This window comes from Notolepis coatsorum, assembly GCF_963971535.1.
Source record: "Notolepis coatsorum genome assembly, chromosome: 15".
NCBI classification, from domain to species: Eukaryota; Metazoa; Chordata; class Actinopteri; order Aulopiformes; family Paralepididae; genus Notolepis; species Notolepis coatsorum.
In genome coordinates, this window is record NC_140179.1 from 82,510,983 (window position 1) to 82,525,155 (window position 14,173).

At 42.2% G+C, this 14,173-nt stretch overlaps 1 protein-coding gene across 1 annotated transcript in view; it reads right to left on the reverse strand.

Annotated features, from left to right (window-relative positions):
- Positions 1-3,778: 3,778 nt before the first annotated feature.
- Positions 3,779-14,173, reverse strand: part of LOC311242113 (uncharacterized protein) — a 60,024-nt gene continuing 49,629 nt past the window's right edge. The window contains exons 15-16 of the mRNA XM_084331069.1: positions 8,580-8,675; positions 3,779-6,246 (exon numbers count right to left, since the gene is read on the reverse strand). Coding sequence (XP_084187195.1) covers positions 4,739-6,246; positions 8,580-8,675 — 1,604 coding nt within the window. The 3' untranslated portion in view covers positions 3,779-4,738. The remainder of the gene's footprint in view (positions 6,247-8,579; positions 8,676-14,173) is intronic.

A 14,173-nucleotide genomic window follows, 5' to 3' on the forward strand; every position in this document is an offset into this window, starting at 1 on the left:
ATCATGGACTGTTTGCCCTCCTCCCCTTTGGGAGACACTAGATGAATCTGTCTGAATATATCTGCATATAATGTTCCTATATAACTGCATTTAACTCTGTATGATAGCATGTACAATAATGGTAGATATACACCGTATATATATATATTTATTCTTACCATATATATATATATATCCACCTGTCTTTACATACCTGCACATAATCCTTTTACATATCTGTAGATACTATATATATATATCTGTACCTATCCCTTACTAGTTCTGCTGCTGCTGGCTATGACTACAACCATACTGTCTTTATACCTGTATCACTGTACATATTGGTACAACTCTATACATACATCTGATTAGCACTACACCCACTAATTCTAATTGATATATTTTATACCCAGTTTAATCACCTGTACATTGTATATTACTATTGCACTTTACTGTTACATTTGCACTGTAGTTGGATGCCAAACTTCTTTTCATTGTACTGTACGTGTGCTGTATAATGAGAATAACTTTGAATCTAATATAATCAAATTTCTTTATGGGTTGATCCCAGGTAATTAGTTATAAAGTGAAAATTGTACCACTTGGTAAATAAATGACAATAAGACCTTTGACTTATTATTAAAAATAAATTCAATACATTTTTATAAATATTTATAATGAACATATAGATGGTTAAAAGTACCTGGAGCTCCTCAGAATAGTGAATGACAGTAAGAAGAGAGACAGAGAGAGAACAGCTTTGGACAAGGTTTAGTATAGTCTTTGCTGCTGCTGCAAAGAAAAAAGGCCTTTCATCATCATCGCATGACAGCAACAAGCTCATTCAAATACAGTATATATTTTTATATCCACAACACAGTTCATAAATAAATAAAATTAATTGGTATTACAATATTACATTATACCATTATTGTGGATCAGTCACACAAATAGAAATCTACCTTCAAAGAAATCTGCTTGCCAGCGGTGGAATAAATACCCTAATCTGACATAACACAGCTAGTTTAAAAGTACAGTTATTTCAATGATGGATATTGAAATTCAACAATTAAGATATCAAATAATGGACACTTAAAGGGGTACATATTTTAGTATTTTTCAACAAGTTAGGTCTTTGAGGTCCTCTAAACATGTCTTTGACGTTTTTTTGATAAACAAAAAAACACTCAAGATTATGAATTCTAGCAGCCTCTATACCTGTTTCAGTCCTGTTCTCAATGGGCTGTTTCTGTGCCTATAACAAGCGAGCCACAGCATATTAGTGAGAAGTATGGGATACGAGGTATAGCTAACTCTTGGCTGAAGAGCTAGTTGGAAAACAGACAGCAATGTGTGCAAATTAATGACACTGTGTCAGGATTTAGGAAGGTCACCTGTGGAGTACCTCAGGGATCTGTGATAGGTCCAAAACTATTTATACTTTATATTAATGATATGTGTAATGTTGCTGAACTGTTAAAGTTTGTTATTTTTGCAGATGATACAAATTTATATTGCTCAGGAAGTAATTTAAATGAACTTTTGCCTGATATTGAAAGAGAGCTTGAAACTCTCAAAACTTGGTTTGATGTTAATAAATTGTCTCTCAATATTAACCCATTCTCTGCCACGCTTATATCCATTGCTGTTTGATCTCTGCCAGTACTGTAAGTCTATGGAGATGTTCACCTTCTTTGCAGGGCTATAACTTTTTAAATTGTATTGCTAAATTGACATTACTATGGCCCATTCAACATCGATTACCTATCGTTCAGGATGTAGGAACGTTTTACTTTTTCATTCACACATTCATACGAAAATACCGCCTAGACCTAGAGTATAAATATGTTTTTATCGTTTTCTGCAGTATTTCCCAGAACGTGAGATATATGCACAAATGCATATATTAGATCATCAAATGCAGTTTGATACCGATCGACGCTATATTAAACATTTCAACTGTACATGGTCCTAAGGGTTATGACTGATCATGCGCGGGTGAACGGAGGGGGGGGGGGGTCGTTTATAATTCTGTGATAGTCGTTAGATGCTTCATGTAGTATGGGTGATATATTGATCAGAGCAGTTTGTATCGAAAATGATAAACAAAAACAACTGAAACTCACGTCAGTCTCCTCGTACCGTTGGGCGATGAGAGTGGAGCAAACAGATCCCAGTTATGTGGTGGGGATCTAGGTGATCCATTTCCGGTTTGTATATTACTAATACACGCCCAAATCATGTAGATTATTGAGTTATGGCAAAGATCCATATCCACAGTGTGTGTATTGAGTCCCGCGACGATAAACGAGTGGCCGGACGGAATTAGGGGACGGACCGAGCTGCAACGGGCATTTCCGGTTTGGCAACTCGCCGATCAGCCACCAGGTGGCAGTATTGAAGCGTTGCAGAGTTGTGCTGAGTCCCGCAGCATATGACAAGGCTCTGTGAGTGAAATATGAATACCATGGCGAAAATATGAAATTATGATCAGAATCACGTCGTACGCCGTTATTGGCAGAATTCGCATGAACTTGAAACCCGTCGTACGACGTTATTGGCGGGAAAAGGGTTAAGAAAACTAAATTTATGGTTTTTGGTAATCGAAAAGAAATAGAGGGGGAGATAGAGTTAAAAATATGTGATGTAAAAATAGAAAGAGTTTCTGAGATAAAATTTCTAGGGGTAGTTATTGACCAGAAATTAACATGGAAACAACATGTTAACTATATTCAAGGAAAAATATCTAAGTCAGTAGCAATATTGTATAAATGTAAGGAACTATATTCAAGGAAAAATATCTAAGTCAGTAGCAATATTGTATAAATGTAAGGATATATTAAACTACAAAGCCTTGCACATAATTTACTGCTCACTTATACTTCCTTACATTTCTTACAGTGTGGAAGTATGGGGGTCGACATTTAAAAATACAGTAAATCCAATAGTCGTACTACAAAAGCGGGCCATTCGGAACCTTTTCAAGGCTGGTTACTATGAACACACAAATCCATTGTTTATAAAGTCTCATTATGAAATTTAATGATTTGGTTTACTATAAAACTATGCAAATAATGTACAGAGCTAAAGCAAAGTTACTCCCAGATGGGGTGCAAAGGTTTTTTTCAACACATGAAAGAAAATATGATTTGAGATATTTGTAAATTTACTGTTCAAAAAGCTAAGAAAGGGATTAAAAGGAGGTGTATTTCTATTATTGGGGTTAACTTGTGGAACAATGCGGATATACAGTTAAGAATGAGTAATTCGATTTTGGTTTTTAAGAAAATGGTTTGTAAAGCTATTTTTGAAAACTACAAGGGTGAATAACACTGTTTTGTTTGCTTTTTTTCTTCTTTTATAATACTGTTTTTGAATCTACATTTTTGTATTTTTTTGTAAAGCTAAATTTTGAAAAACTACAAGGGTGAATAATACAGTTTTGCTTGCTTTTTTTCTTTTCTTTAGAATACTGTTTGAGTAAAAAAAATTGTATTTTTTGGTAAGAATATAGGACAGACACATATAAGCACTATGCTTCAGTCTGTTCCTTTTCAGTCACTGTAAATAATCAAATATTGATAAATGTTTCAAGTTTCTTTAATAGTTGTCAATTGTCATACAGAAGTACAGAATACTTTTATACAAAATGCTTCTTTCTGTTATGCTCCAGAGACTGTGCTAGACAAAAGATAAGTATGAAATAAAATAGTATAGCATGTAAAAATAGAAGTAAAAAATAGAAGTCACGTATGTAGACAGTGTTCAGTATATACATATGTACAATGTTCGATGCAGAATAGAAGTAACTGAGTTACCATACAATATACAATATACTATGCAATATACTAATATACTATATAGTGCAAAGCAGAAATGGGATGAGGTACAATTTAGGTACAATTTACAGTAAGGTGTACTGAGGTATGGGTTGTAGTGTAAATCCTTTACCAATAAATATAAAGTGTGTTTAGGTGTTCTAAAGTGTGGAGAGTGGGTGCTGCAGTGAGTTGTTTGATGATGATGTATATTGTACTGTGTGTGATGACTGAAAAAATGAACTACTACTACTACTACTATTGTTGAACAAAAATACAGATAAAACCGCGAGACCAGACGTATTAAAATTCAACTCTAAAGAGTTGTTCAACTAAAGTTGGATTCAATTTAAACTGTAGGTAGAAAAGAGAAGATTTACGAGTCACTATTTTGTACACGCACATTTTATCAAGATATCTTCACACGCACATACAAGGCATGACTAACTATGTTGATTGTGGCTGCAATTCTGAATGGCTTGTTTCAAGAGGGAGGGATCTTGTCTCAGCTGAACTGCAGAAAATGCACATACTTTTGCAAAACACCGGAAAATGCAATTTTAACAATAGGAAAATGTAAAGGAGCACGTCAACATTATGGGAAATGTGCTTGCTTACCATCTTCTACAGAGTCAGACAAGAAGATGGATACCAGAAAGCGCATACGCTTCCATTCATTTGTACTGAGCTAGGCTAGCTTGCAGCCAGATAGCTTTCTACTAAATGCACAGAGGACATTGGTATCCATCTTCTTCTGAAGCACATTTCCCATAATGTTAGCATGTTACTTTAACAGATACATTCATATCTGTTAATACATTGATATTGTTGAATGTACTGTATGGTACCATCTATTAATTTGTTGATATAACAGATTTCCCTGACAACATTATTGCTGGTTATCTGTGACTGTGCAGATGAACTCTCAAGTTGTTGGTTATCTATGACTGTGCAGATGGACTCTCAAGTTGCTGGTTGTGACTGCGCAAATGGACTCTCATGTTGCTCCTTTCAGCAAATCTCTTGTCACACCTAGGACACTGGAAGGGTTTCTCTCCTGTGTGTGTTCGCCTGTGCCTTGTCAGCGCACCCGCAGTATGGAGGCGTTTCTCACAGTCAGGACAGGCGTACCGACGCTCTCCTGTGTGATATCGCTGATGTGCTTTCAGTCTATCTGATGTTGCGTAATCCTTTCCACAAACATCACAATGATAAGGCCGCTCCCCTGTGTGCTGGCGTGAGTGAACCAACAAGGCCCCGGAGTCAAGGAAGCCCTTCCCACAGTCACTACACAGATATGGTCTCTCTCCTGAATGCACCCGGAGGTGTACATTTAGGATGTTCTTTTGTATAAATTTCTTTTCACATAATGTACAGGCGTACGGGCGCTCCCCGGTGTGGGTGCGCAGATGGGATATTAATATTGGTTTACTCCTAAAGGCTCTGCCACAATAGGAGCAGAGATGAGGCTTATGGCCAGTATGAATCTGGAGATGATTCGCCAGAGTATACTTCGATTTGAATCTGCTCTCACACTGGTGGCACTTGAACAGACTCACCGAGCTGTGAACAGTATTTTCATGTCGTTTCATATCATAGTTGCTTCCAAAACTCTTCCCACACTGAGGACAGGAGTGTTTCCTGGCTATTTTGAGCGGCTCCAAGCTGTGAATGGTATTTACATGTCGTTTCATAGCACAGTTGCTTCCAAAACTCTTCCCACACTGAGGACAGGAGTGTTTCTCGCCTATTTTGAGCGGCTTCACCGAGCTGTGAACAGTATTTTCATGTCGTTTCACATCACGGTCGCTTCCAAAACTCTTCCCACACTGAGGACAGGGGTGTTTCTCGGCTATTTTGAGCGACTTCACCAAGCTGTGAACAGAATTTATATGTCGTTTCACATCACGGTCGCTTACAAAACTCTTCCCACACTGAGGACAGAGGTGTTTCTTGGTTATCTTGATCGGCTTCACCAAGTTGTGAACAGAACTTAGATGATTCTTCAGATAGGCCTCTGTTTTGAATCGCTTGTCACACAGGTTGCACTCAAACAGCTTCTCTAATGTGTGAACAGTTTCTTGATGATGTTTCATATCCCAGAGTCTTCTGAAACTCTTCCCACACTGAGGACAGGAGTGTTTCTTGGTTATGATCGGCTTCACCAAGCTGTGAACAGAATTTACATGTCGTTTCATATCATAGTTGTTTCCAAAACTCTTCCCACACTGAGGACAGGGGTGTTTCTTGGTTATCTTGGTAGAACAGCTGTTGGGTCTACAGGATGGTAGGAGGTCTTCAGCTCCATCTCCTGTAGAGTCCTGGATCCTTTCAGACCCTGGATTTCGGTCCTTTCTCCTGAGGTGACATTTCACCTTCCTCTCATTATTAACTGGGACCTCCGACTCCAAGCAGATGTTCTCCGGGACGAGCAGGTCAACAGGAACTTCTGGTACCAGACAAGGGAAGAGAAACAGGGTTACAGACAGAGAAAGGAGGCAGAATGGCCGCACGTCAGAGGTGTATGTTTGAGCAGCAGACAAACCAAGCCTGTGGTGTGAACAGCAGTGCCGTTAAAATGTAGTAGTAGTAGTCGTTTATTGTCCCGTATAAAGTACAGGTACATTACAGTGAGATGCTTTTTTCTGTTTTGCTCCCAAGAGTGTGAGATCATAGGATGCTTGGTTCATACACATACAGCTCATTATAGTAATATTCCACAATTATTACATTTTAGATAGTAATAATGGCACAAAACATAAAATCACAGACATGCGCTTTATTGATACATGCAGGACTAGCCTTGAGACAAACGTATGCGTATCACCGCTGCACACAGAGAGGCAGCCGACAGTGCGGCGCCATTATGCGGAGGGAGGGGGGGGGGGGGGGGTTGGGAGGGCAATGTCCTGACCACAGTTGCAGCAGGTAGGCTCTAAACAACATTTGCTGTTAGCTGGGGGGTGGGGGTTGGGAGGGCGAGACGGCAACATCCTGGTGGCCCCCCCCCCAGCCACAGTAGCTCCGCTGCCATGTTTGGACGTGGAAGTAAAGCAGCGGCCATTCAATGTTTCTACAATACTTTCACTTGCAGTATGTGTCAGAGTTTGGGGGACCTGCTACGTACACAGTCATAACTCGTCAACTGTTAATCGGGGGGGGGGTCTCAGAAGGTAGAGTGGTCCCGTGGTAGTCGGAAGGTTCCCAGTTTGATTCCCACTCCTCCCGGGCAGCGTGTTGATGTGTTCTTGAGCGAGACACTTCACCCCTAATTGCTCCCGATGAGCAGGTTGGCAACTTGCATGATTGCCTCCGCCATCGGTGTGTGAATGTGTGAATGTGAGGAACAGAAATTGTGAAGCACTTTGGATAAAAGTGCTATATAAATGCACCATTCACAATTTAATCCAGTCATTGTAACGATGCACATTGGTCGAGAAGAGGCAACGGACCACTTCTGCTGAGGCGTTGTGAGAGACCTCTTCCTACAGAGAAGACCAGGATGACAGCCCAAGGTCTCAGAGCTGTGCTCCGGCAGCAGCAACACTTTGCCCACATCTCGGAATTTACCACAGAGACATCCAACATGTTGCGGGGGAAAGCAACACGGTCACTGTCTTTCCTGGGCCGTCGGTGGTACGAGTCACCTGCGCATCGACTACACCAGCAAGCTTCTGACCCTGACATCCAGGCCAACAAACAGGACGGCCATCATGAGCCTGCAGCTTGCCAACCTTCAGTTTGACAATGCCAGCCATTTCAATGTTGTATGATGTCCCTACCACCAGACATTCGCACCCCAGTGGACTGGTGGCAAAGATTTCTTTTGGCTTTCCATGGTCTCCACACGCAGGCAGTAAACCCTCTCAGAAATCTGTTGTGGTTGAGACGCCCAAGACTCTGTCAACGTGGACCTAGTAGGACCTCTTCCTCTAACCCGCGGGTTCATGCACCTGCTCACTATGGTGGACAGGACCACCAGGTAGACAGAGGCCGTTTCTCTGGTTTCAACGACAATAGCTGATGTGGGTCAGGTGTTCATTAGCACCCTGTGTCCGTGTTACGTATTACTCTCACATGGTGGAGGGATACTTACTGTCTGTGGTGCATATTCACATTGTGGTTGTAGTGTGCTGTGTCACTAATTGGTGGTTGTGATTGACACACTGTTTCTTTGTTTTTGTTGTAATAAAAATGGCCACTTTTTGTGATTAGGCACCACACCCTATGTAAGCAGGCCAGAGTGCAGTCTACAGCAGTTCTCTCGCAGCTGTCTCTCATCACAGTCGCTCGTCACAGTTCTCCAGAGCCTGACCAGCTCTGAACCTTTCCACCCTTTTTGCTGCTATTTTTGACCATGTGCTTTACTTTATTTATATCCTGAACTATGGAGTCTGGAGCACCCAGCTCCCCCATTATTTTGTTCTCTAGCTAGTTGTTGCTAATAAATATAGTTGTTTTGATACCACTTGTCCGTTTTCCTGTGTCCACCTGCTTACATTCAAGGCCTACTGGGGAAACAAGCCATATTTTCCTGACTGCTCAGGCCTTATAAAGGGGAATCTGGCATTATAAGAAAGATAGTACGAGTAAACATCCGGAATACGTCATGTCATGATGTCTAGATGTAGCAGTACTGTCTACCTGTATGTCATATGTTATGATGAATTGAAAATGGGGGACCCTGATGTAAACAAGACCAAAGTGTGTATTGAGCTGTACTGTATTGTACCCATTCTGCAATCTGTTAATAAAGTTTTCAATCAATCAATCAAGCCTCACCTGGGTCATCATATGGCTCATCGCGATCGGAGAAATCTCCGTCATCATCAAAGTTTTCAAGATCACGGTTGTTGGCCATTTTGAGTTTGACCAGTACTGCAAGTAAAAAGTACATTATGAGGATAGCATGTTTCATACATCCATTAATGTGAATGGAATGACTTCAGGAGGGACTCAAGGGACTCAATCGGCAACATTGCCTGACCGCAGCAGCTTGAACAGGCTGTTGTTGGGGTGGTGGGGGTCTTTCATTATTCTGCAGGCTCTGTATTTGCACCTCCTGTTATACAAGTCCTGCAGGGGTGGTAGTGCGATACCCGTAGTACGCTCTGCTGAGTGCAAAACTCTCTGGAGTGCCTTCCTGTACTGGGCTGTGCTGTTTCCAAACCAGGCAGTGATGTTTCCAGTCAGAATGCTCTCTACAGCCCCGGAATAGAAGGAGTGGAGTATCTTCCCGATACTCTGAACTTCCTTAACTGTCTCAGGTGATAAGAGGCGCTGTTTCGCCTTTTTCACCACAGAATCTGTGTGTTGTGATGTGGACTCCCAGGTACTTGAAACTGCTCACCCTGTCCACGGTAGCCCCATTTATCCGCAGTGACGTGTGCGTCACCTGCTGTATTCTCCTAAAATCCATGATCAGCTCTTTGGTTTTATCAATGTTCAGGAGTAGGCTGTTATCCCGGCACCAGCGTGCCAGTTCATCAACCTCCTCCCAATAGGCCTTCTTGTCATGTTAGAGATCAGCCCCACCACCATGTGTCGTCCGCAAACTTCACTATGGAGTTGGAGCTGAACCTGGCCACACAGTCATGTGTGTAGAGTGAATACAGCAGGGGGCTCAGCACGCAGTAGATTGAAATAAAGGTGTTCTATTTCTATTTCAACCTGATTCAATTGGATCTTTGTTTCCATATGAAGTATCATAAAATGTATCATATGAAATGTATAATTTAACATTACCTCAAGTGACTTTACTTTGCAGTAACATTGAATTTGTCAACATGCTTCCCACCACTGATAATGGGCTTTGGACTGAAGACTTTATTATTTATTATGTCAATGTTTCATTTTCTTTCATTTAGGACACATCCTACATTTACTGATGTAGCTCCCTGACCATGCATGCTATATTTACACATGTGGTATTGCTGGATTCAGCACAACCACACCTTTCAGAAGAAGGCCTCATCTGTGTTTCTATGACAATCCATGGCAGAGCTACTACAAAGTAAATGAGAACATTCTGCAGATATTCATTTTTTACATTTACGCTTATTTTAAGTATGTGTACATAGGTATATATTTCCTACATGCATAAAGATATTCACACCCAGGTTCTTCTATTAGGTTAAGCAACTGTCTGACTGCTAGCATGTCAAGTTTGAAAGCTCTTGGAGCTTGTATTATTAATCTACATGAGTTTATATGTCTCAACTCCCATACGGCCAGGCTATATTTTGGTTATTTTTGCCTTTGGGGGTGTATAACAATATCTATCAATTTAACAAGTTTTGCAGTCAAATATTTGTATACAAGAATCCATTTCATATATGGGAGACCCTAGAGATGAGGAAAAACATTCTTGTGTTTTGTTCTACCTCCGGTAGGGGTATCTCAACATTTTGGGGGCATTGTCACTAGGCTATTAGGCCAAGTCAATTTAGGATTGAATGGAACAGTCCGACATCCCCTGGCCACTAGACTGAATGAATGAATGAATGAAAACTTTATTTAACAGATTGCAGAATGGGTACAATACAGTACGGCTCAATACATACAATTGTTAAGGGGATGCAGACCTGAGAAAGACGTTTGTCTTGTTTCCATCAGGGTCCCCCATTTTCAATTCATATAGACATTTATGACATACACAACATACATGACATTTATGGCATAGGGACATATAGGTATTTAGTACTGATACATTTGTGACATAACGGTATTCAAATATACAGTACTGTTACCCCTAGATCCTGACAGAGTATATACATATGATGGGGAGGGAACTGTACATTAGGAGGGGGTGGGTGGGTGGGAGGGAAATATACATACGGCGGGGAGGGAATATATACATGCGGTGGTGAGGAGACTGTCTATTAGGAGGTGGTGGGGGTTTTGGGCATTTACGGTGGCCAGTTTCGAATTGCAGCCTCCCGTAGGTGCTCTTTAAGAGCGGTTTTGAATGTGGGCAGGGATTCACATTCCTTTACAGCTTTGGGTAGGGCGTTCCACATTGTTGTGGCATAATTGCGAAACGTGTTTAGTCCCTTGTTTGAGCCGAATCTGGGTTTAACATGATTTGTTGAGCTTCCTCTGGTGTAGTGGTTGTGGTATTCACTGACCTTTGGGAAGTATTTTGACATGTACATGGGCACCCCGGTCGTATAGTGTATCTTGTAGACCAGGCCCATTGCAAGTTGCTGTACTCTGTCGTCTACTCTAAGCCATCCTAGGTTGGCAAAGTGGGCAGGGGTGAGGTGGGTTCTGGGGTTCAGGTCAAGTAGTAGTCTGACCAGTTTGTTTTGTGATGTTTGTAATTTTGTTTTAAGCGCCTTTGAGGTGCTTTGGTACCATGAGGTGCACGCATAGTCATAGTACCCTTGAATGAGTGCTCCTGCCAGAGTCTTCAGGGTATTCTTGTTTACCAGAGAGGAGATCCGGTACAAGAATCTAGTTAGTTGGTTGACTTTTTTTATTACATTGGATGCCATTTTGTCACAGGAAAGATTTGCCTCCCAGGTAGGTAATTTCGTCTTTCCTTGTGACAATATTGTCACCCACTGTAACTGAGAATCCGTCGGTCTTGCTGAGTTTGTTATTTGAACCGAAGAGAATGGACTCTGTTTTGCCCATGTGTAATGATAGTTTGTTATCAGCGAGCCATATGCAGATTTTGCCTAGTTCCGTGCTGAGGGTTTTTTCAACCTGCAATTTGTTCTTGTCAGAGACCAGCAGGGCTGAGTCGTCCGCAAACAGGAACAAGTTGCAGTCACAGGCTGACGACATGTCATTTGCATAAATTAGGAAGAGTAGCGGTCCTAGTATGCTTCCTTGTGGAACACCACAGCTCACTGTGAGGGGGGGGGATAGAGTACCGTTTACCTCTACCATCTGTTCTCTCCCCTCCAGGTAGGATTGCATCCAGCTCACTGATAAGCTATCAAAACCAATTGCTTTTAGCTTGTCCATTAGAATGGAGTGATTGACAGTGTCGAAGGCCTTTTGTAGGTCCAGCATGACCATGCCGCAGTATTTGCCCGCGTCCACCTCTTGTTTGATGTGGTCGTTCAAATAGAGGAGGCATGTGTCAGTGGAGTGGGACGTTCTGAAGCCAGATTGGAATTCGTAGATTAGATTTTTTTCCGCCAAGTACTTTTCGACCTGTTCATAGACTATTTTCTCCATGACTTTCGAGATGGAGGTAAGAATAGAAACAGGGCGGTAGTTGCCTGGGTCTAATTTGCTGCCCTTTTTGTGTAGAGGGGTCACTCTCGCAATTTTGAAGTCCTTGGGGACGTGCCCCTGTTTTATAGAGAGGTTTATTATGTGTGTGATGACTGGGGTGATGGCGGCTGCTGCGTCTCTGAGGAATTTGGAGGGGATGTTGTCATGGCCAGTGGCCTTGTTAGGTTGGAGGGCGCTCAATTTTTTGAGTACCTCATCGGTTGTTACCATTTCAAGTTTGAAGTCGTCTTTGTGGACCCCTAGGTTTTTGTAGTATGCTACTATGTGTTCTACCCCATAATGCCCTGAGTGGGAGGGTAGTTTGTTTACCAGTGTTGTGGCTATGTTTGTGAAGAAGATGTTTAAGTAATTGGCTACATCCAGCTTGTCTGTGATGAGCGTGTTGTCCGTCTTTATGTTTATGTTTGAGAATCTGGTTTTAAGTTTTTTACTGCAGCCTAGTTGATTATTGAGTAATTTCCAAAGTTCGCGGGGTTTGTTTTTTGTTTTCCTCAGTTTTGTCGTTGATGAAATTTCTTTTTGCGGTTCTGATCATGGTGTTTACGTCATTTCTTAGTCTGTTTCTTTGGATTTTTAGTTCAACCACGTGGGCTTGGAGTTCACTGTTTGAGCTTTTGGAAAGCTTTGTCTGACTTTTATGAAGTTCAGAGCATTTTTTGTCTCTGGTTTTCATAGCGGCCAGTATTTCAGTGTGCATCCATGCCTCAGCGCGATTTTTAACCCTGGTGGTTCTTATCGGTGCCATGTTGTTGAGTATTGCTGTGAATTTGGTTTTGAATCCAAGCCATGTTTCTTCAACCTGTGTACCACTGAGTTCATCTGACCAGTCCAAGCTCCCCAGTTCTAGGTTAAAGGCCTCTCTAGAGTAAGTTTTGAGGTCTCTAGATGTGACTGTTTTGTGACAGCCGGCCTTCTGTTTTAGCTTTTTGCGGGTACAGAAAATCATATAATGATCACTTAACCCGCATGCTATCACCCCTTTACTGGAGATCATTGACTTGTCAGTGGTCAAAATGAGGTCAATGGTGGTTTGTGTCGAATCGCATACCCTTGTGGGTTGGGTGATTAGCTGGCTGAAACCGTGCAGATCAGAAAACCTACTGAAGGCCTTGAAGACGGGTGCTGATTTACGCAGCATATCCGTGTTCCAGTCCCCAATAAGAATTTTTTCTACCCCCTCCACCCCAGCTAAACACCCATCAAGTGTGTCATAAAAGCCACTCTGTTCTGGTGGTCTATAGATTGTGCCTACTAGTACTGGTTTCGCCCTGTCTAATAAGATTTCAATCCAAACAGTTTCAATTTCATCATGGTTAAGGTCAGTACGGTTGATGTATTTGGTATCCTTGTGTATGTACACACAGACGCCACCTCCATACTGGTTCCTATCCCTCCTGACTATTGAGTAGTTTTCAATTTCAATCTCTGGATCCTGTACAGATGAGTCTAATTTTGTTTCTGTGAAACACAATATGTTAGCCTTACCGTTTAAAAACAACTGTTTGATTTCAGCCAGTTTAGGTCTCAGGCTATTTGTATTAAGATGAAATATGTGTAGTCCATTTTTGCTGGTAATCAGATTGACGTTGTCACACTTGAGGTAACTCTGTTCATTTGAGTCCTGTCCTGTGGTGGGGGGAGGGGGGGCGTTGTTGCTGTTTGTGCCGTGGGTGGAGAGGGGGGGAGGGGGTGATTCTTCTTTGTCCTTTGCTGGAGTCTGTATTCCTTTGTGTGAAAGCCCGCGATGTGGGGGGGGGGGGGGGCTGGTTGATTACAGATATGTCTGATTGAACTCCATTGTGGGGGAGGGGGGGTGCCTTTTGACCTGGCCTCGGCCCGGGTAGACTAGCTGGCATGGCGGGGCCAGCCGAGCTAACCGTCGGGTCCTTGGTGACCTTGATGTCCCGCGCCGCTCTCCCTTTAGCCACTCGCCGAGTCCGCTGGGGCTTCTGTGAGGGTATGTCGCCGCTTGCTGGTCGGCTGGTGCAACTGCTGGCTGAAGCGTCAATTGCGTGGATGCTGTTGGTCTCCGGCGCCGGTGTGAGGAGCGATGCCTCGCTGTTTTGTCCCCGCGACGTGCTGGGCGCCTCGGTTGTGAACCCCGGTTCCTTCCCTCTCGCTGTGGC